At 37.8% G+C, this 24,409-nt stretch overlaps 3 protein-coding genes and 1 long non-coding RNA gene across 4 annotated transcripts; 3 read left to right on the forward strand and 1 right to left on the reverse strand.

The window, feature by feature from the left end:
- The first annotated feature begins 6,874 nt into the window (after positions 1 to 6,874).
- Positions 6,875 to 8,757, forward strand: LOC116211169 (endochitinase-like). The gene is made up of 3 exons (XM_031545418.1): positions 6,875 to 7,225; positions 7,353 to 7,503; positions 8,291 to 8,757. Exons 1-3 carry the CDS (start codon positions 6,940 to 6,942, stop codon positions 8,658 to 8,660), a joined length of 807 nt encoding a protein of 268 aa, XP_031401278.1. The 5' UTR covers positions 6,875 to 6,939; the 3' UTR covers positions 8,661 to 8,757.
- A 2,451-nt stretch (positions 8,758 to 11,208) lies between these two features.
- LOC116211166 (pentatricopeptide repeat-containing protein At2g17670) lies at positions 11,209 to 12,937 on the forward strand. The gene has a single exon (XM_031545415.1). It carries the CDS (start codon positions 11,268 to 11,270, stop codon positions 12,660 to 12,662), a length of 1,395 nt encoding a protein of 464 aa, XP_031401275.1. The 5' UTR covers positions 11,209 to 11,267; the 3' UTR covers positions 12,663 to 12,937.
- A 204-nt stretch (positions 12,938 to 13,141) lies between these two features.
- Positions 13,142 to 15,154, reverse strand: LOC116211170. The gene is made up of 3 exons (XR_004157624.1): positions 14,742 to 15,154; positions 14,410 to 14,565; positions 13,142 to 13,633 (listed from the first exon to the last, which is right to left on the reverse strand). It is a non-coding gene; the product is annotated as an uncharacterized LOC116211170 (long non-coding RNA).
- A 6,989-nt stretch (positions 15,155 to 22,143) lies between these two features.
- LOC116211168 (endochitinase-like) lies at positions 22,144 to 24,034 on the forward strand. The gene is made up of 3 exons (XM_031545417.1): positions 22,144 to 22,494; positions 22,622 to 22,772; positions 23,564 to 24,034. Exons 1-3 carry the CDS (start codon positions 22,209 to 22,211, stop codon positions 23,931 to 23,933), a joined length of 807 nt encoding a protein of 268 aa, XP_031401277.1. The 5' UTR covers positions 22,144 to 22,208; the 3' UTR covers positions 23,934 to 24,034.
- Positions 24,035 to 24,409: the final 375 nt, after the last annotated feature.

Here is a 24,409-nt window from a genome sequence, read left to right on the forward strand (position 1 = left end):
TTCTTACACGTGCATATCCCGCACTAGTCACCCAGTAATCAACATCGATATTGCGTCCGAATAGAAACGACGGATTATCCAAAACTCACGACGTATGCTATAAGATAGTACTTTCGCCTGCATCATCGTCCAACGATCAAGAGAGGGCATCCAACCTATACGCCGCCGAGCAGATTCTTGCAACCCTTCAAATCTATCATTCCTCAGTAACCATACACGTGTCAAATTCGAACGGGTAAATGAGACAAGACCTCCTTTGTCGGAATTGGATCAACTGTTGCCTGTGAAAATCCAGTAACGGCTCAACAGACATGCAGTGCTTTTCTCCTTAGAAATTTCAAACTGGACACCTGGAGGACGTCCTTTCCCCGCGTACATGTAGACCATGCGAAATATTGTTACTATCAACATCAGGTTTTTAATAAAAGTAACCTTATCTTTTGTTAAATTTTAAGGAAAGCAATGTTGTTATCATCTTCTCTTTTCCTTCGTCTTCCCGCCGGAAAAACTTTACTTTTTAGCGGACTAATTGAATTCGATGCTCAATTGACTTTCGGATATCAAAGTTTTACGTCGAAAAAATATCAACATATATATATATATTGACTAAATTATTATTAAATGCAATAATATTGTTCTAAACATTATTATCGTTAATAGTATACTGATACAATAGATAAAAAGATAGAGATTATGATAATTACTATTTGAAATGACTAATTCAGCATATGTACAACTCGACCACCACTTAGTCACACAAATTTATTATGGTCATCACACACACACACACACACACATATATATAAGAACTTTTGAATATATCCATAATAATCTACCCAAAAAAAATCCATAATAAATAATAGGGAAAATAGCCCCATATATCACAATTTTTACCTTATTTTCACTTCCTATCACGTTTTTAAAAGTTGTTACGATCTAGCACAAATTACCATTTTATTCCCGGATCTCGCATACCGTTAAACTCCGTCTAAAAATCGTTAAACACCGTTAAATACAGTTAGACGAAGTTTAACGGTGTGCTAGATCTGAGAATAAAATGGTGATTTGTGCTAGATCGTGACAACTTTAAAAACGTGTTAAGAAGTGAAAATAAGGTAAAAATTGTGCTACATGGGGCTATTTTCTCAAAAAAAAATTACACCTCTTTTCAGTGTTCTGATTTTAATAGTTTTTGTGAACTGTACGATCTCAAAACAAGGTGAAGCTTTTACCCCATGTTCCTGATATTATTATAAAGCTCCATACAAATTTTTAGATTTTTCTGGGTGGTAAATTTTCAGATAAAAAATATTTATCTCCTTTTTTGGTATTGTGATTTAGATAGCTTTTGTTAATCGTCCGATTTCAAAACGAGGTGACACTTTTACCCCGTGTTTCTGATATTATTATAAAGCTCCTCACAAATTTTCATATTTTTTTGGGCGGTGAATCTTCAAATAAAATATATTTACCTATCTTTTCGGTGTTATGATTATGATAGTTTTGTGAATTGCCCGATCTCAAAACGAGATGAAAATCTTACCCCATATTTCTGATATTATTATAAAGCTCAATACAAATTTTCAGATTTTCTGGATGGTAAATTTTCAGATAAAAAATATTTATCTCCTTTTTCGGTGTTGTGATTTAGATAGCTTTTGTGAATTGTCTGATCTCAAAACGAGGTGAAACTTTTACCCCCACGTTCTTGATATTATTATAAAGCTCCACACAAAATTTCAAATTTTTCTAGGCGGTGAATCTTTAGATAAAAAATAATCACCCTTCTTTTCGGTGTTATGATTTTGATAGTTTTTGTGAATCGCCCGATCTCAAAACGAGATGAAACTTTTACCCCATGTTCCTGATATTATTATAAAGCTCCACACAAATTTTCAGATTTTTCTGGGTAGTAAATCTTCAGATAAAAAATATTTACCCATTTTTTCGGTATTCTAATTTGGGCAAATTACACAAAAAAACCTAAATTTTGTAAAACGTCTCAGTTTTGTCTAAAATTTTGTTTTGTAACAAAACAAACCATAAGTTTTCTAAATTGTCTAAAAAATGACATCCGTTATAAATTCCGTCAATTTTGCATACGTGGACTGTTAACTTCAGACATATATCAATAAACAAATAAGATAGGTTAAATAAAAAAATTCAAATTTTCAAAAAAATCTCAATTTCATCATAAATTTGGTTTGTAATGAAAAAACCATATGTTTTTGCTCCTAAAGTTGGCCCCGACTAGCATCTCCTCTCACGGACCATTTTTGAGAAAATTTTTAAAATATGTATTTTTTTTAAATTACAAATTAAAATTTGGAACAAAACTGAGACTTTTTTGAAAATTTAGGTTATTTTTGTAAAGAAAAGAGAAGATGATCAGATGATGTGTAAATTTTGTGGGTCCCGTGAAATCCACATAGGCAAATAGACGGCAAACTTAACAGAATGGTAACGGGAGGTCAAATCTGAGACGATTATCAAAACATGTGGTTTTTTTTTGTTACAAAACAAAATTTAGGACAAAATTGAGATGTTTTACAAAATTTAGGTTTTTTTGTGTAATTTTTCATTCTAATTTTGATAGTTTTTGTGAACCATCCGATCTAAAAAATACCTGAAACTTTCAACCAATGTTCCTGATATTATTATAAAGCTCCACACTAATTTTTAGATTTTTTTGGGCGGTGAATCTTCAAATAAAAAAAGGAAAAATAGCCCCATATAGCACAGTTCTTACCGTACTTTCACTTCCTAGCACATTTTTAAAAGTTGTCACGATCTAGTATAAATCACCATTTTATTCTCGGATCTAGCACACTATTAAACTCTGTTTAACGGTGTTTAATGGTTTTTAGACGGAGTTTAACGGTGTGTTAGATCTGGGAATAAAATGATAATTCGTACTAGATCGTGACAACTTTTAAAAACGTGCTAGGAAGTAAAAATAAGGTAAAAATTATGCTATATGAAGCTATTTTCTCTCAATAATATTATTTACTCGTAATATAATGCTTTATATATACATCGGAATTAGCTAATTGCTTTTTTCTTTTTCCCTGGCCGTTCAATCAATTGCTTGAAGTAAAAGTAGCATTATCTATCTACCCATAAAAAAAAAACAAATATCTAGGCTTTTTTTTTGTGCGCACTCACAATAACCCCGCTTTAACTCAATTCAAACCAAATACGCCTATTAAGAGAAACTCTTTCCTCATAAATTTTCTTCTTTCATAAGACTTGAATTAAAGACTTTTCTTAAAGCAAATAAACATCAATCCACTTAAATCAATCCCCACCGGTAGCGACGTTTATCTAGTTAAGAAAAATCTACTGGTTCACTTATGCTATAAATACCGAAGCAAACTTGCCATAGCTCCACCGTCATCAAGCTTCTGTCTAATCATTCTGAGACACTTCTTAGAAAATACAAACATGAGATCGCTTTATGCACTAGCTCTCCTAGTTTTGGTTTTAATTGCAAGAAAATCTTTCGACTCTGACGAGAATTGTTCCTGTTCAGTTTTATAGTTCTCTCAACTAATTTTATTCTATAGTTCTCTCATATTTGTTTGGACCTCATCATGACAATATTATTTTATCTGACTATCAAATAAATTTAGTTTCATTTAACGCACGCCAAAAAAATATTACCAACTCCCCCTTCAGTGTCTCATCTAGCCTCTATTAGTTTTGCCATTATGTGTTGCTGATGTGGTTAACGTCCCGCTAACATGGCACCTGAAAAAATTTTCAAAAATATAATAACCAAAAATCTATACGGATTTTGTGTTTGATTTTGGAATAATATTTATTATTCTACTCCACTTTAACTCTACTTATCTTCAAGTCAGTAACACAATTATTACTTTTCATTTTTTCTTCAATTTTTTTTATCTTAACTACCATTCAATTCAATTTTTAATATTAAATTATCTCGACTATTCATTATTTTTTTCACAATTCAACAACACAATTATTATTTTATCTCAATTATTCATTACTTTTTCTCATAATTTAATAACAAAATCATTATAACCTCAAATAAATATAATTATTTATAGTTGGTAACTCCACTCCATTCTCAAACAAAGCATAATAATCTTACTATTGAAGTCTACCTAAACTCTTAAGATTCTCTTGTAATGAAAAGGGAATCGCATGTTATCAGATCGGGCATGACGTTTACTCAAACGACCTGTGCTTGGATTTTCAAACCTCGCCTTTGCAAAGTGTCAAGGCCCAAATGCTGGACAACTTCCCATTTTCTCAGTAATTCGAGTATATATAAGTGATTGCTTAGAAACCAAAGGAGCAATCCTTCTTGTAAGATTTTTCACAAAGCAAAGGAGGAATCCTCCTTTTTCGACCGAAAAAATGAATGTATGCAAAAAAAAAAAGTAATAATGATCTATGAATATCCACCGGTGCGCAAAGTGGTATATACATCCTATCATCATCTCTATGTCATGGAATCCTTGAAGAAGCAATAGATTATCAATGGCTAGTGATCAAATGTTCATTGGATTCCCTCAGTTTGCTCAGCTTGAATGGTTCTCGAACAGACATCCTTCACGATTCTTACACGTGCATACCCCGCACTAGACACCCATCATCTCTATGTCATGGAATCCTTAAAGAAGCAATAGATTATCAATGGCTAGTGATCAAATGTTCATTGGGTTCCCTCAGTTTGCTCAGCTTGAATGGTTCTCGAACAGATATCCTTCACGATTCTTACACGTGCATACCCCACACTAGACACCCGGTAATCAACGTCAACATCGCGTCTGAATAGAAACAACAATCGATCCAAAACTCACGACGTATGTTATAAGATCGTCCTGTCTCAACTTTCGCTTGCATCATCATCCAACGATCAAGAGAGGGCATCCAATCTTCATGCAACAGAGCAGATTCTTGCGACCCTTCAAATCTATCATTCCTCAGTTAACCGTACACGTGTGAAATTCGAACGGGTAAATGAGACAAGACCTCGTTTGTCGGAATTGGTTCAACTGTTGCCTGTGAAAATCCAGTAAGGGTTCAACAGGCATGAAGTGCTTTTCTCCTTAGAAATTTCAAACTGGACACCTGGGGGACGTTTTTTCCCCGCGTGCATGTTTGTCTTGCACGATTCTGCCAGACCATGTGGACTATTGTCAAACTATCAACATCAAGTTGTTATCTAAAAATAAAAGTAACATTATCTTTTGATGCAAATCGTAACACGACTTCAAGGAGATTCAGTTCAAGTTCCAATTGGATCGATTACGTAAGTACGAGTAAAGAAGTTTAAAGATGAACTCAACGACCTGATTCAAAAAGTTTGGGTTCAAGCAAATTCGTGGAGGCTATTGGACATGAATCACGTGTTCCACAAAAATCCATCAACATGATTCAAGTTATAGAAGATTCCGGACAAAGCTAAATTCAACAAGTGTTTGAGGAAGCTTCTAGAATATTTGATGATCAACAGAAGATATCATCAGATATGTTTAAAGTTTAAATCTCACGGAGATATTCTATGGATATTTAGATTTCATATCTTTATAGATTATGTCATATCTCTATCGATATTCTAGGTTTTATTTTCCTTATCTTTAGGAGGAGATATGGCCAGATTAGGATGAGTTTATGTCTATATATATTCATCTTAGTCAATTTTTAATAAAAAAATGAGCATTCAGAAAATTGTGATAGTATTCTCTTTGGCTCTTGAAGAACTAATTCGAACTTATCAGAAGTTTCCGTGGCGTTCATCATCGACTTATCAAACGACTTTCCACCACCGTTTGTGGCGTCTTTATCGACTTATCAAACGGCTTTCCATCACCGTTTGTGGCGTCTTCCTATATACCGAGATTCTTGTTTCGCAATAAACAACGGGTTGAGGTCAGTTATACCAAGGTTCTTGTTTATGTTGTAAACAACGGGTTGAGGGTTCGTCAATCAAATCTGATCGTGGAACGATCTTGGGTTCCTTTAGTTGTCGGGTCTCATCATTCTTGGCGGGAATCGCATTATCTTTTTCTAAATTTTTTTAGAAGGAAAGCAATGTTATTATCATCCCCTCTTCTCTTTTATATCCATACTGAGAGAGAGCTTTACCACTTAGTGGATCAATCCAGCTCAACTGAATTAATGATGGTTTTATTGGCTTTTGAATAGTAGAATTTCACACCAAAAAAAATCAAGTTATATATAAATAGAATGATAAATTTGACACGTATATAGAATAGAATTGACTAAATTATTATTAAATGCAATATCATTGTTAATAGTATATTGATACAATAGATAAAAAGATAGAGATTATGACAATTAATATTTAAAAATGACTAATTCAGCATATGTACAATTTGACCACCACTTGGTTATACAAATTTATTATGGTCATCGTATATATATATATATATATATATATGTATATAAAGAACTTTTGAATATATCCATAATAATCTACCCAAAAAAATATCCATAATAAATAATTTATTTACTCGTAATATAATGCTTTATATATACATCGTAATTGGCTAATCGCTCTTTTTTTTTCCCTGGCCGTTCAATCAATTACTTGAGGTAAAAGTAACATTATTTATCTACCCAAACAAAAATTATGTAACTCTTTTTTATGTGCACTCTGGACACCCAAGAACCCCGCTTAACTTAATTCAAACCGGATAGGCTTAAAGCTCTTATCACGTGAGTTATCTCTATTCATAAGACTTGAATTAAAAACGCTATTTAAAAGAAATACGCACCGATTCACTTGAATTAACCCACATCGGTAGAGACGTTTCTCTAGTTAAGTGCTAGAAAAATCTACTGGTTCACTTATGCTATAAATACCCAAGCAATCTTGCTATAGCTCCATCGTCATCAAGCCTCTGTCTAATCATTGTGAGACACTTCTTAGAAAATAGAAACATGAGGTCGCTTTGTGCACTGGCTCTCCTAGTTTTGGTCTCCATCACTGCTCTCGAGGCCAATGCGCAACAGCGCGGAGGCGTCGGTTCGATCATCAGCCGGCCTCTGTTCGATCAGATGTTGAAGCACCGCAATGATGCTGCTTGCCCCGGAAAAGGGTTCTACACCTACGACGCCTTCATCGCTGCAGCAAACTCGTTCAGGGGTTTCGGGACGACTGGAGTCGTGGAAACTCGGAAGAGAGAAGTCGCTGCGTTCTTGGGTCAAACTTCGCATGAAACCAGAGGTTAATTAATCTTGCACGTAATCACTGCACTGCATGCAATATATAGTCCGCGGATCCTATTCGATCGATTTGTAATTACTTGATTGCAATTAAATTTAGCTCTGATTTTTATTAATTGTGACCACAGGGGGAGGGCCCAAATCGCCGGATGGACCCTTCTCGTGGGGCTACTGCTTCGTGAAGGAGAGGGACCAGAAGGTTTACTGTGATAACAAACCCGGGTGGCCCTGTGCTCCTGGTCAAAAATATTTCGGTCGGGGACCAATTCAACTTACGTAGTAAGTTTGATCCTAATGCTCTTGTTTTTCGAGTTCTCGAGTTTAAATCTTGTTGGAATTATGAACAGAGTAATTCTCATGAGTGTAATAGTGTCGACGTAGCTGATCTATTTGGACTGGGTCCGTGGAGTAATTAGACTGAATTTGTAAGATTAGAAGATCGTGACCATCGATAAAACACAAACATTTATTACTTACTAATCGATCGCTGATTACAGATTCTTTTTTACCATAATCATTGACTAGCAATTACCTTTTAATAATTACGCTTCTGGGAGGAATGGTAAATGCAATAGGAAGTTACTACACGGTGCCGGGTGCGGTGCGGTAACAGTGGCTCCATCATCGTCGAATGGGGCCTCTCTTGTTTAGTACGAGGCAGACGCTCTCAATCCAACGGTTGGGTGGATCTACGGCACTTATCCTAATTGTACTTTATTATAATTTCCATAGTAATTACCCAAAACTTAACAGGCAGTTCAGTACTAATAATTAAGGGTGCTTTTCGAATAATAAGAAAATTCATAAGCTTAACATAGAATTTGAGAAAATAAAGGGGTATTTGAAAATCCTGGTAAAGGAAATCGGAATTATACTCTTTTGATTTCATATGTTAGTATGTATTACTGTATTATACTTTGACCCCGGACAGTGATTTTCCTTTATACTCCCCTAACTGTGCCAAGTGAAATAAATCATAATAATTTCCTTATAACTGAAAAAAATATTTTGATAATTTATGGCCCCATCAAGGGAGCTAAAAATGTCAATATTGGCTTTGCTGCAGCAACTACAACTATGGGCAGGCTGGCAAAGCCCTAAATGTTGACCTGCTCAAGAACCCGGATGCGGTAGCCACTGACCCCGTACTGACCTTCAAGACAGCCCTGTGGTTCTGGATGACCCCACAGGCCGCGAAGCCCTCAAGCCACCAAGTGATCACAGGCCAATGGAAGTCGACAGGATCCGACTCGGCCTCCGGAAGGGTTCCGGGCTATGGCCTCATCACCAACATCATCAACGGCAAGGTTGAGTGTGGCAAAGGACGGAACTCGTTTGTGGAAAGCCGGATCGGGTTCTACAAGAGATATGCCGACATGTTAAAGGTTGGGTATGGGAGCAACCTTGACTGCTACAACCAAAGGCCTTATGCTTGAACCTTTGGCGTTACGTAAATAATTATCGGAGCTTGTAATCTTCCTGGTATTATTATAAGAATAAATCGAGCTCCAAATATATACTTTGGGCTATCAACTGACGTTTATATTTATGTCTTTGAGTAGCGTTCTTCTGTTTGTCTTCGAAAGATCCGACTGCCGGATCGCATCTTCGAATTGCATGCTGACTAGAACAATACTCAAGTTACCACAGAACCGCTTCTTACATAGTACCTAATTATATTTGGTGAATAAACAAAAACAAATCGTGCTACTTGAGAAGTCTTAACCCATACGGCTTGAGATGCAGGCAAAAGTAAGGTATTCAAAGATGAAAACTATAACATACGATATCAATAATTCAAAATAGTTATCAGGTGATTTACTAATTTTGCATACATCACATGATTGTATCGTTGATATAGATATATAATTAAATTATCTTGTATGAAAAACTGTAAAGTATAAATTATATACGTGACATGCACGATGTATGAATATATATAACATGTGATTGATTCGATACACAGAAATTAATCACATTAATTTCTAATAATTTTTTCCACTCATGCTCCCAAGTCTCTTCCTTGTGCTCTGTTATAGGGGGGAAGACCTAGAGAAATCTTCAGCAGTCGTAAGCATTTTGCCCATGACCCGTGGGCTTGTGAATCTGGGCCCAGAACAGACCCGGGCCTGTAATACCAAACAACCCAATAATGACAAAAAGGCCCAGTAAGACCCAAATCCAGAATTCATCCTGTTCTTTCTGGTTTCTAAATTTAACATCAAAAGGGGAAAGCTTATATATTGCACCCTCAAGTTTTCTGCCCCTTCATAGCAATCTTCCTAAGGATACAGCCCCTTCATAGCAATCTCGGGAAGCCCCTTCATAGCAGTCTGGTGGAGCACACCATTCAAGTTGCAGCCGAGTTTTATGTAACTCAAGGCAAACCGCCCTCAATACCCAATTTAGTCATCCATGTCTGCCGATCGCCGTTGCTCGACAGCTTCCATAAACTCAACTTGGATGGTTGTTCGCAGGACAATCCGGGTATAGCTGGAGTGGGGGGACTTATCCGAACCTCTTTAGGAAGATGGATCGTAGGCTTTTAGGATGAACTTGGGAAATGCTACAAGTCCATAGCTGAATTTAAAGCCCTCCATAGGGGTTGACACTCGTAAGAAACTGTGGAATCCAGTATTTAATAGTTGAACTTGATGCGAAATTGGTCCTCAGCTGGGTGTAGGGGAAGTCCTCCAATATGACTCTAACAAATATGATCGATGATTGCAGGAATTTATGCCAACAGTTTAATATAATCATTCCTAGGCATATGCTGATAGGGAGGCCAACAAATGTGCAAACCACCTCGCTAATATAGGAGTTGAGTTATCAAATAGCTTTGTCCCTTTATCTCATCCTCCTTTTGTTTGAAGATATTATGGGGCTGTCGTCCCCAAAAACTGTAAGCACTTTGCGCATGGATTAATAATTTTTAATGCATATCGTTATTTTACTCAAAAAAAGAAGAAGAAGAGTTTTCTGCCCTTGCTATTTTGCATTATCAAGTCCTTCTCCATGCCAAATCAACCAATGATATTTCCGTCTTCGTCACTGGTTTGTATTATCTTCTTAAACTCTCTCTCAATTGAACGAATAATGTGATATTTTCATAGGTAAATGGTCCGTAACTTTTCTTGGAAGCACGCAAAAGAAGAAATGGAAGAGATTTCTGATACTAACAAATTGAGATTGAAGAATGGATATTGTTTGTGCCACTTATTCCTAGTAAATGAAGAATTCAAGATTTTCTAAATAGAGAAGAAGTTATTTAAATTACATTACACGGTTCATGCTCATATGTTGTCTTCGTGGCTTCACCCTGCTAGAACTGCGAGGGTAACAACTAGCAAACTCTTCTGTCTGATGTTGGGCTACACCGGGAACATGCAAAGTAAGTCAAGTCGGATCTTATGTCCCAAAATCAAAGTTACCAAAAACTCCAAAAACGATAGAAATAAAAAGTTGTCTAATTAAGCTGAAACCGTACCTCTATATATAACATCTGTCAAGACCATACTCACATGTGAGGAGGTGATGTCGTCATCTCTATGCAAAACTTTCACACATGTGGGGGAGCACCTCTTACTCGAAATGAAGTCCTTTTTTTTTTTTTTTCGGTTAATCATGAAGCCACATGAATCTCTCAATCTTTGGAACCGAGTGCTTATCATGCACGATACTGCACGTGAGGGGCAACCTTTAAAAGATTTTTGCAGCAGAATGGGATTGATCACGTGACCTCTTATGCTATGAGTATGTCTCGTCCTTCCTTACATAACATAAGTCGCAAGATCGATCCCACTCTTTTAATCACACACGTCTAGGTTTTGTACAAAGTGGGGGCGAAAATAAAACCCTTTTTTTTCATAGGATAAAACTAAAACTTTAAGGTGCCAATTTAACAAATTTAAAAATTTGGGGAGCAAAAAGCTAATGAAGTCGAATACTCCCAAATCCAAAAACCCCTGCAAAACCCTAAACCCAAGTGAAGCTCATCGTTATAACTCCGCCAATCCTTCGAGGAGGAGAAGAGGAAGACGAAAATGGGGAAGATCCCCCCTTCCTTCCGATCTGCAATCTCCAACACGCTCATCAAGAACCCATCTCCATCGTCATCTTCCGTCGCCGTCACGCCAGTCGAGAGGCCGAGGAAGTTCCCGGCGAAGCTCAAATCCCCGAAGAAACCCACCACCGGTAAACCCACCTCTGTTTCAGAGCCGACGGCCCTGTTCAGGTCGCCGAGCCTCGCTGAGGCGAAAGCCCTCTTCAATTCGTTGATCTCCGGTCCGAGAAATACCCCGATAAACCCCAACTCCCTCCTCCAGTCCTATGCCTCGATCTCCACCGTCCAAGACTCCATCTCCTTCTTCACCCATGTCACCAAATCTATCCCTTCCTTCACCCCGGACCGATCGACCTTCCATGCGCTGCTCCTGAGCTCATGCAGGGTTCCCGATCCCACCCTCGAGCCGATCCATTCGGTGCTCAACTTGATGGTCAATAAAGGGTTCCCCCCAAATCAGGTCACTGTCGATATCTCGGTTCGGGCCCTGTGCTCTTCGGGTCGTGAGGATCACGCGATTGAGCTGATTCGGGAGCTTGCCAAGAAGCACTCCCTGCCCGATGCTTACACTTACAATTTCGTGGTCAAGCACCTCTGCAAGTCCCGAGCTTTGAACAGCGCTTATAGCTTTATAGATGAAATGCGGAGCTCGTTTGATATAAAGCCTGATTTAGTCACTTACACTATCTTGATTGATAATGTCTGCAACAGCAAGAATCTGCGGGAGGCTACTCGATTGGTGGATGTGCTTAGTGAGGAAGGGTTTAAGCCGGATTGCTTCGTGTATAATACGATCATGAAAGGGTACTGTGCACTGAGTCGAGGGGGAGAGGTGGTCAGGGTGTATAACAAAATGAAGGAGGAAGGGGTGGAGCCAGATCTCGTGACTTACAACACTTTAATTTTTGGGCTATCGAAGTCAGGCAGAGTTAAGGAGGCAAGGAAATACTTGGATGTAATGGTGGAGTCGGGTCATTTTCCCGATGCAGTGACCTACACTTCCCTGATGAATGGCATGTGCCGAGAAGGCGATGTGAAGGGAGCCCTGCGGCTCTTGGAGGAGATGGAGGCTAAGGGTTGCGAACCGAATTCTTGCACTTATAACACTCTGCTTCACGGGCTCTGCAAGGGGAGGTTTTTGGAGAAGGCTATTGAGCTTTATGGGGTAATGAAGGAGGGAGAAATGAAGCTCGAGACAGGGGCTTATGGTACTTTTGTTAGGTATCTATGCCGGAATGGGAAGGTAGCAGAGGCTTATGAGGTGTTCGATTATGCAGTGGAGAGTAAGAGCTTGAGCGACGTTGCAGCCTACACGACCCTTGAGGGCACGCTGAAGTGGTTGAAGAAGGCCAGGGAACAGGGCCTTGCTGTTTAACAAAATGGTGCGTGATTGCCGTGTCTTCTTGTATTGATTTAACTGACAGTTATATTGACCTGTCATTTGGTTCAGACATAGTTCATCGTCTGAATTTTGTAAATTTGATGTGGCTGCTTATTTTTAGTAGTCATTAGAAGATTGATAGTAATGCAAATTCTGGTCCACGCGAATGTTGTGCAATGGATAAACCGATAGGTCTTCCTTGTATAATAGTGATGGATAATGATTCAACGCAATCTGGAGTAAAAGAAAAGTTTTTCTTGTTTCACTTCGATTTCGATCTTCCTCTTTGAGTTTGAATCGTCATTTCCATAATTGTCAGCTATTCTTTTTATATTCTTTTGTACTTACTGAGGTATGCTCTAATTTGCCCATTTCTCTTTCACCAGCGTCAGATGCAATAAGTGAGAGAGAACCAAGAAGGGGCTAGTCCATACAAGATGTTATATAAACAGTCTACAAACGAGACAAGACACTGAAACACATAAACCTATGTATATTATTAAAAGAAAAAAAGAAAAAAAAACGGATGTCTAAATCTCAGTTTTCCCGGAAAACGTACTTGCACCAAAATCCAACTCTTGTTCATTTCACAATCGAGATATTCTCACAGGTGATTTCCAAATAAGTACCAGAGTGTCGAAGACAATCCTATTACTCTGCAACCAACCAGGTATTAATTTCACCGGTGTTTTATAAGAGCCATGCCCTCAAAACATCCATCAGAAGTTGCAGCAGGGCCGCCTGAATTGGTTAAATTAGAACCATCAGGCGGAGGAACAGAACAGCTACTCCTTCATCACCTCCTACTGCAGCTGAGGCTGCTGTGGAACCAGGGCCTGTTGCAGGTTCAGATTTTGGCATGAATTCCGGAAAAGCATTTGCAAGTATTTTCTGCGGCGACTTTGCAAGTTCATCTTGTAATGGCTGGCCCGCATCAGAACGAATTATATACATAAATGATAAACCTGAATGGAAGATACAATTTAATGAATTATCAGTAACTAAAGCAAAACGTAACAGTTTTAAAATGGTCCTATCTTTTGTAGTACGAGCAAATTTGGTCCTTCAATCATTTTTTGCCACCAATTCAGCCCTATACTACAATCTTTCTGGTTGTGTTTGTGCTTGCACATTCTAGCTGGCAAGACATATAGTAAATTTTATCAAGAATAGATTTTATCAAGTGCGGCATTACAATATGCCTACGGCAAACTTACTTCAATTTAACAAAAAGAACCGTAATCTCAGGCTAGAAACAAAGAAGGGAAAAAAGAAAAAGAAAAAAGTACCATCTGAAGCTCATATGACCCTCCCAAAAGGGATGCCTTATTGGACTGGATTTCCTTTGTTTTTTTCTTTTTTGGGTCCTGCGGCAAACTTATTTCAATTTTTTTTTTTGGAGCCAAGTCTGTTGTTAGTTGTAAAGGAGGAATTTTTCGGAGAGAAAATTGAACTTGTCTACTGCTAAAAAATCTTTTTTCTGTGTTTGGTCGAATGTATATGATCTGAACTGCTGTTGGCCATTTTGCCATAATAAAAGGTGAAGAAAAGCCCCAAGTGACATCTCAGGCGGTGATAGAATCAGAGAGACTAAATCCAATTGCCCCAACATGTGATAGACCATATTCTATCGCGCTTGCCGATCAGGGACACTGCGAGAACCAATGTCTTGCTTAGCAAGCGGAGGTACCAGTGGACCACACAATTCCAGAGCTCGTATTCAACTATCAGTGCACTGCACCTTATTTATTTGATGACAAATCGTCTTTCCTTCTTCTTCAGTGGGAGATAATGATCAACCATGTCCTGCTGTTGCACTCTGTCGCTGTAAGGAAGTTCATGATCTTTCACTCGAAAGTTATCGCCTCTCCCTGAGATTGGTCGTTGGATTTCCTCTCTGGCAAGGAATTGAATTAAACAATTAGTCCTGGAATTCTGGGTGCGCAACCACAAGTTACCATCCAGTTTTTTTACCTGTGTGAGGATTTAGTTCATTTAAAACTACATTGTTGTTCTGTAAAACTTCCTTCTACATTTGGGGGATTCAAGAATCTGAAAAACCTGGAGCTTTACCTTGTCTGCGTAGCTGGAAACATGCTCGAGAAGCGGATGATCTCTAGCTGCCCTCTTCTAGAGAGGATGAAATTTATGTGTATGCTATGTCGGATCTCAAGATTGTTGCAAAAAATCTATATGAGCTTGAGCTTGCAGTCACGAGGAAGTCAAAGATCAGAAACCCGAAAACCCAACCTCGGCCCACATATCTTCCGTCCATATAGCTGCAACGGCGTTCGTTCACTTCATCATCTTCTTCTTAGCACCCAGTGCCAGCTCGGGGCCAACCGCCTGCAAACACTTCGTTTCGGCCCAGACTCGATCGAAGGTTTCCGAAACACATCTTGATCAGAGAACATGATTTGTGGCAAGGAACACGAGGAATCAAATCTCTGAAGACCGGATCTTCAAGACATATCAGCAGGGCCGGGCCAAGGAGGATGCTATTAAAGCAATGGCTTTAGGCCCCCAATTTCCCTTTTTTTTTTGGGTAATAAGGCCCTCGAATTTTAGCCCCAAATTGATGAGTATTAAATTTGAAAATTATATAATTTGGTTCCCCTATCCATAATAGATTAAGGCCCTTAAAAATAATTTGCCTAATTTAACTTCAAATGAACAAACTCTCTCTCATTTGTATTAACTAGTCAATTATTATTTAATAATTTCATAATCTCCCTGAATTATCTCGCTATCAACCCAAAATTTATTACTCAGAGGAAAAAAATATAGAAAAAAGTACGAAAACCCCTCTGTAGTTTGAACTCAGGACAAATTGAATCCTATGATTTTTCGAGAGACAAATAACACCATATGATATACTATGTGAGACATAACGGACATCATTGTTAATTTTCTTCGTCACTTTTGGTCCTCAGACTTTTCTTTTTATCATTATTACACCTTAAACTTGCAATTTTTGCAATGTGGTCCTAAAATTCAAAAAAAAGTGGGGAAGGGGCTGGAGCCACTAGTTGGCGACCCGTCCCCACCACCAAGGTCGTCTGCAATAATAGAGGATGTCAGCGGCCATGGAGGTAGGGTTGGGTCGTCGATTAGCAGCCCCAGCTAGGAGTGTAAATGAGACAAGACTATTCGCGAATAGTTTGGGCTTGGCTCAATAAAAAATAAAATCTTGAAGCATTTTAATGACTCTCCCTCCATTTGGTTCATAAGATGGAGAAAGAAATCATACTGGTAAATCCCACATTTCTAAATCCTAGACCCAATTTACGATTTAATACCCATGTGAATGGATTTTCTGGTGGAGATAATCTTTAGAGGTCAGCAAATTTTTATGCTTAGCGGCCATCCCAATTACAAAATTAGGGGAAAAAAAAAGTTATTCCAAAAACTAGATCAAAGACATCCGCCAGGTCTAGTCTCATTCCTACTGTAGGATATGGACCTGGAAAGATTCACGTTCTCAATTCTACTGCTTGGACAATCCGCTCAGCTCCAGTTTCCAAAACACAGTTTGATAAATCTTATAAAGTGCATGAGACAGGGAAACTTATAGTGAGCATCCTAGACAAATAATCACCTCTTCAGGAGGATCAAGAAGCTTCTCAACCATTGTTTTTATGATGCCAGCATCATCGACCTCCCAGGTTTGGCCATTCTGAAAAGCATGTGCAAGCACAGGAAGACTGAGCATCTACATCACCACCACCAAGTGACTATGTCCTAATTGTTTCGATTGGAAAAGGTGCACGAAATGCAGGAGAAATGACTTCTTCATAGCTGGTGGATAACCTTCCGCAACCTAGAGGGGAGTGCCAAGTTTCAATATGAAAGTCATGATATACTAAAGCTGTGAATAATTAATTATTATGTTTGATACCTCTATGACATAAAATTCCTTCAGAAAAGTGAAGTCGATGCAGGTGTGGAACAGGAAGATAGAGAGAACATCAAAGAGTTCAGTATTGCCATGTCACAGGTAATTCAAGCACTTGACAAGCCATTTGCTTTCTTTTACCTCTTCATTGAATTATAATGTCAGCAAATAAATTCGTTGCTTCACAGTAGAGAGATGTTAACAGACGGTCTATTTCACTATCTAATGCCAATCAGCTTATAATCAATAAGCAGGGATATAATTGAAACTAGCAGAAATTTGAGCAAGTTCCATCTCCTATGTTTAAAAAATTTCTATTAGAAAAAACCACATCTCCAAAGTATTCGACAGGAAACCCCATGTTATAACGTCAAGCAAAATGCAATGACATTCAAAGGAGGTAATAAGACCGAGAAGAATCCATAAGTTTGCAACATAAGCATTAGATCTGTACTTTCAGAAGAATATATGTTAGTCAAAAGAACAGTTCGAATATCGGAAACGTACATCTGCCAAGCAAAAGACAGCAAATTCATGCAAAGAGTCCCACTCATGAAAAGATGGATACAGCTAAAAGAACTTCCTTCAGCCTCAAGAAACAAGTTGTTTCTAGAGCCTAAAATCCAAACTCAAATCTAATTAGATAAAACCTGAAGGGTAGATTTGAAATAACGATCTTTCCATATTATTTCTCATTCCTCGCTAGTATTCATCCACCCTATATTATAGTTTATAAGTACATTACTACATTTGGGAAAATGTAAGAATCATGGGTTTCTCTGGAGATTTAACAAATCCCAAATAGTTTGTGAGACTTCAGACACAATATCAAGAACAAATTCAAAAAACTGTTTTTATGCTGCTTGAAAAAGAAATATATGTTATGTAATATATATTATGGGCTGGTTAAGATCGCCCAACGAACGTTTATGGGTCAGCAATCTTTCAGTATGAAGCCGATGATGCTATTCCTTTAGCTGCAGAATTCTGTTCTAAAGAATGCATGACTGCAAAAGGTATTTTTAGTCCTCAACATTTGGCGTTTTTGTCACTTTAATCCTAAACTCTTTTTCTTATTCTTATCCTCAACCTTTCACGTTTTTGCTATTTTGGTCCTACTCTCAATCTTTCTGTTAAAGTATGCTGACGTGGGTTTTAAAAACAATAAGAAAAAGCCATGTTCACAAAAATTGATTTAAAATTTTTAAAGTAAAAACTAAGTTTTCGAAAAATAAAAAAATGGAAACAGAAGTGCTGGATAAGGATTCTGAGGCTGGGACTTCGGCCGGACCCCACCTCAAAGGTCATCAACGGCTTCTAGAGGGCACCTATGCCCCTGAAGGACGCCGGCGACCTTGAAGGGTGGGTCAAGGTGCTGTCTGACCCTCCTAGGCCTCGAATTGATGGGATCTATACTGGATCTCAAAGTCGAGTTCCCCGTCAATTCGGGAGCGTCAGACGGCAGCCCCAACACCACCTCCAAGGTCGTCAGCATCCTTTGGGCATCCCAAGGACCTCGGAGGTGGGGTCTAGGCAGGCGGTCGTCGCCTTGAGCCCCTCGCTCCTTCGCAGGCTGTACTATAACTGACCACACTCATTTTTTTTCTCAATTGAAATGTATTTTTTTAATTAAAGAAAATATTAAAATAAAAATTGAAACCCATCTCATCATTCTTTAACAGAAAATCTAATGGTGGAATTGAAGTGGCAAAAATATGAAAGGTTGAGGATAAAAATAACAAAAGAAAAAAAAAAGAATTGGGACTAAAGTGGCACAAGCTTCAAAGGTTGAGACCGAAAAAAGGTCAGATGACTCACATTCAGTATTTAGAATTTTTTTTTTTTGGTCGGTGATTGTTGATCACAGGTGGCCCCATGACAATTGATGTGAGATATACAACAGTTATGTTAACTCGACTTGCAGGAAACACAAGCTAGCTGATGTTAGGATTTTACTGGTTTGTACTTGAAACCCTCATCTCCCAGTTGGGATTTCCAAGTTCTCCTGTTTACAAGGGAAACATTCATAAGATATTGCAATTCTCAAATCCATTAGCAATTCGAACTGCACAAAGTTTGTATATATATATCAAAGATGTAAGTTTTTACCATCGATGATATCCTGTCTACTTATGCGGTTGCCTTCTTTCATTCTGGGGTAATACTGTGGTTAATGGTGCTTATTTTAAATTTTTTTAATATCCCAAAATACCCTTTTCTTTCATTATCTCGATATTTTTCAGTATTATGTCTTGTCTTGATAAAAAAATTGTAAAAGTTTTTTAAAAAAGGAAATGTTATTTTCTTTTACCATGATTTTGATTTTCTATACCTTCTATTTTTTTTCAGAGGATTCTTCAATTATTGTTTACCTTAAAATCTATGTGTTATTATTTTTGTGGCGAATTTTTCAGATTTATTAGATATTGTTTTTCTAATTATTTCCACGTTGTACTATATAATAATAAACCAATAAAAGGCCATCACTAAATTAAACCGTGAATTAAACCAGTACAAATTGACATTTTCAAGCACCTTTGACATTGTTATCACCCAAAAGTACATGATTGAAAAAAAAAAAAGAGTAAAAACAAAAAAGTCAGAAACTGAGGAAAATACAAAAGAAGGAAGCTTTAGCAAAAATCGAGCCAGCAACCTTTGGGATCTCTAAGGCCGTAATACTAACTCTTTCTGGCTATACTTCCTTGCTATCAATAAATGACATTTTTATCTATTAATAAATGATAATTAATATGATATATACAACAATTGATGGTGCTAAATAACCCGATCTCCGGGCAGCATTCCCAAGCCAGATTGATGTTAAAATTTTACCAATTAGCACTTGAATCTCTCACCTCCCAGTTGTGATATCTAAGTTCTCGAGTTTACAAGGGAAACATTCGTAAGATGCTGCAATTCTCAAAACTGCACTGCATTTATTAGCGGTTTGAACTGCACAAAGTTGCACTCCAATACAGGTGCGCAAAGTGGTATATACAACCTATCATCATCTCTATGTCATGGAATCCTTGAAGAAGCAATAGATTATCAATGGCTAGTGATCAAATGTTCATTGGATTCCCTCAGTTTGCTCAGCTTGAATGGTTCTCGAACAGATATCCTTCACGATTCTTACACGTGCATACCCCACACTAGACATCCGGTAATCAACGTCAACATCGCGTCTGAATAGAAACGACGATCGATCCAAAACTCACGACGTATGTTATAAGATCGTCCTGTCTCAACTTTCGCTTGCATCATCATCCAACGATCAAGAGAGGGCATCCAATCTTTATGCCACAGAGCAGATTCATGCGACCCTTCAAATCTATCATTCCTCAGTTAACCGTACACGTGTGAAATTCGAACGAGTAAATGAGACAAGACCTCGTTTGTCGGAATTGGATCAAACTGTTGCCTGTGAAAATCCAGTAAGGGTTCAACAGGCATGAAGTGCTTTTCTCCTTAGAAATTTCAAGCCGGACACCTGGGGGACGTTTTTTCCCCGCGTGCATGTCTGTCTTGCACGATTCTGCCAGACCATGTGGACTATTGTCAGACTATCAACATCAAGTTGTTATCTAAAAATAAAAGTAACATTATTTTTTATGCAAATCGTAACACGACTTCAAGGAAATTCAATTCAAGTTCCAATTGGACCGATTACGTAAGCACGAGCAAAAAAATTTAAAGAGGAACTCAACGGCCTGATTCAAGAAGTTTGGGCTCAAGCAAATTCGTGGAGGCCATTGGACATTAATCACGTGTTCCACAAAAATCCATCAACATGATTCAAGTTATAGAAGATTCCGGACAAAACTTAATTCAACAAATGTTTGAGGAACCTTCTAGAATATTTGATGATCAACAGAAAATATCATCAGATTTGTTTAAAGTTTAAATCTCATGGAGATATTCTAGAGATATTTAGATTTCATATTTTTATAGATTATGTCATATCTCTATCGATATTCTAGGTTTTATTTTTCTTATTTTTAGGAGGAGATATGGCCAGATTAGGATGAGTTTATGTCTATATATATTCATCTTAGTCAATTTTTAATAAAAAAATGAGCATTCAGAAAATTGTGATAGTATTCTCTTTGGCTCTTGAAGAACTAATTCGAACTTATCAGAAGTTTCCGTGGCTTTCATCATCGACTTATCAAACGACTTTCCACCACCGTTTGTGGCGCCTTCGTCGACTTATCAAACGGCTTTCCATCACCATTTGTGGCGTCTTCCTATATACCGAGGTTCTTGTTTCGCAATAAACAACGGGTTGAGGTCAGTTATACCAAGGTTCCTGTTTATGTTGTAAACAACGGGTTGAGGGTTCGTCAATCAAATCTGATCGTGGAACGATCTTGGGTTCCTTTAGTTGTCGGGTCTCGTCATTCTTGGCGGGAATCGCATCATCTTTTTCTAAATTTTTTTAGAAGGAAAGCAATGTTATTATCATCCCCTCTTCTCTTTTATCTCCATGTTGGGAGAGAGCTCTACCACTTAATGGATCAATCCAACTCAACTGAATTAATGAGGGCTTTATTGGCTTCTGAATAGCAGAATTTCACACCCAAAAAAAATCAAGTTATATATAAATAGAATGATAAATTTGACACGTATATAGAATAGAATTGACTAAATTATTATTAAATGCAATATCATTGTTAATACTATATTGATACAATAGATAAAAAGATAGAGATTATGACAATTAATATTTAAAAATGACTAATTCAGCATATGTACAATTTGACCACCACTTGGTTATACAAATTTATTATGGTCATCGTGTGTGTATATATATAAAGAACTTTTGAATATATCCGTAATAATTTACCCAAAAAAATATCCATAATAAATAATTTAGGGTAAATTACAAAAAAAAAAACTCAAATTTTATAAAAAGTCTCAGTTTTGTCTTAAATTTTGTTTTGTAACAAAAAAACCATAAGTTTTCTAAAATATCTCAAAAATGACCTCCGTTATAACTTCCGGCAATTTTTGCTGCTGATGGTGGGTCCCTTTAACAGTCCACGTAGGTCACACGTAGGCAAAAATTGACGGAAGTTATAACGGATGTCATTTTTGATTCATTTTAGAAAACTTATGGTTTTTTCTGTTACCAAACAAAATTTAAAATAAAACTGAGACATTTTACAAAATTTAATTTTTTTTTTGTAATTTACCCAATAATTTATTTACTCGTAATATAATGCTTTATATATACATCGTAATTAGCTAATCGCTCTTTTTTTTTCCCTGGCCGTTCAATCAATTACTTGAGGTAAAAGTAACATTATTTATCTACCCAAAAAAAAATTATGTAACTTTTTTTTTATGTGCACTCTGGACACCCAAGAACCCTGCTTAACTTAATTCAAACCGGATAGGCTTAAAGCTCTTATCACGTGAGTTATCTCTATTCATAAGACTTGAATTAAAAACGCTATTTAAAAGAAATACGCACCGATTCACTTGAATTAACCCACATCGGTAGAGACGTTTCTCTAGTTAAGTGCTAGAAAAATCTACTGGTTCACTTATGCTATAAATACCCAAGCAATCTTGCTATAGCTCCATCGTCATCAAGCCTCTGTCTAATCATTGTGAGACACTTCTTAGAAAATAGAAACATGAGGTCGCTTTGTGCACTGGCTCTCCTAGTTTTGGTCTCCATCACTGCTCTCGAGGCCAATGCGCAACAGCGCGGAGGCGTCGGTTCGATCATCAGCCTGCCTCTGTTCGATCAGATGTTGAAGCACCGCAATGATGCTGCTTGCCCCGGAAAAGGGTTCTACACCTACGACGCCTTCATCGCTGCAGCAAACTCGTTCAGGGGTTTCGGGACGACTGGAGTCGTGGAAACTCGGAAGAGAGAAGTCGCTGCGTTCTTGGGTCAAACTTCGCATGAAACCAGAGGTTAATTAATCTTGCACGTAATCACTGCACTGCATGCAATATATAGTCCGCGGATCCTATTCGATCGATTTGTAATTACTTGATTGCAATTAAATTTAGCTCTGATTTTTATTAATTGTGACCACAGGGGCAGGGCCCAAATCGCCGGATGGACCCTTCTCGTGGGGCTACTGCTTCGTGAAGGAGAGGGACCAGAAGGTTTACTGTGATAACAAACCCGGGTGGCCCTGTGCTCCTGGTCAAAAATATTTCGGTCGGGGACCAATTCAACTTACGTAGTAAGTTTGATCCTAATGCTCTTGTTTTTCGAGTTCTCGAGTTTAAATCTTGTTGGAATTATGAACAGAGTAATTCTCATGAGTGTAATAGTGTCGACGTAGCTGATCTATTTGGACTGGGTCCGTGGAGTAATTAGACTGAATTTGTAAGATTAGAAGATCGTGCCCATCGATAAAACACAAAAACATTTATTACTTACTAATCGATCGCTGATTACAGATTCTTTTTTACCATAATCATTGACTAGCAATTACCTTTTAATAATTACGCTTCTGGGAGGAATGGTAAATGCAATAGGAAGTTACTACGCGGTGCCGGGTGCGGTGCGGTAACAGTGGCTCCATCATCGTCGAATGGGGCCTCTCTTGTTTAGTAGGGAGGCAGACGCTCTCAATCCAACGGTTGGGTGGATCTACGGCACTTATCCTAATTGTACTTTATTATAATTTCCATAGTAATTACCCAAAACTTAACAGGCAGTTCAGTACTAATAATTAAGGGTGCTTTTCGAATAATAAGAAAATTCATAAGCTTAACATAGAATTCGAGAAAATAAAGGGGTATTTGAAAATCCTGGTAAAGGAAATCGGAATTATACACTTTTGATTTCATATGTTAGTATGTATTACTGTATTATACTTTGACCCCGGACAGTGATTTTCCTTTATACTCCCCTAACTGTGCCAAGTGAAAAAAAATCATAATAATTTCCTTATAACTGAAAAAAATATTTTGATAATTTATGGCCCCATCAAGGGAGCTAAAAATGTCAATATTGGCTTTGCTGCAGCAACTACAACTATGGGCAGGCTGGCAAAGCCCTAAATGTTGACCTGCTCAAGAACCCGGATGCGGTAGCCACCGACCCCGTACTGACCTTCAAGACAGCCCTGTGGTTCTGGATGACCCCACAGGCCGCGAAGCCCTCAAGCCACCAAGTGATCACGGGCCAATGGAAGCCGACAGGATCCGACTCGGCCTCCGGAAGGGTTCCGGGCTATGGCCTCATCACCAACATCATCAACGGCAAGGTTGAGTGTGGCAAAGGACGGAACTCGTTTGTGGAAAGCCGGATCGGGTTCTACAAGAGATATGCCGACATGTTAAAGGTTGGGTATGGGAGCAACCTTGACTGCTACAACCAAAGGCCTTATGCTTGAACCTTTGGCGTTACGTAAATAATTATCGGAGCTTGTAATCTTCCTGGTATTATTATAAGAATAAATCGAGCTCCAAACATATACTTTGGGCTATCAACTGACGTTTATATTTATGTCTTTGAGTAGCGTTCTTCTGTTTGTCTTCGAAAGATCCGACTGCCGGATCGCATCTTCGAATTGCATGCTGACTAGAACAATACTCAAGTTACCACAGAACCGCTTCTTACATAGTACCTAATTATATTTGGTGAATAAACAAAAACAAATCGTGCTACTTGAGAAGTCTTAACCCATACGGCTTGAGATGCAGGAAAAATTAAGGTATTCAAAGATGAAAACTATAACATACGATATCAATAATTCAAAATAGTTATCAGGTAATTTACTAATTTTACATACATCACGATGATATCAAAATAGTTATCAGGTAATTTACTAATTTTACATACATCACGTGATTGTGTCGTCGATATAGA

The sequence above is a fragment of the Punica granatum genome, chromosome 6, assembly GCF_007655135.1.
Source record: "Punica granatum isolate Tunisia-2019 chromosome 6, ASM765513v2, whole genome shotgun sequence".
NCBI classification, from domain to species: domain Eukaryota; kingdom Viridiplantae; phylum Streptophyta; class Magnoliopsida; order Myrtales; family Lythraceae; genus Punica; species Punica granatum.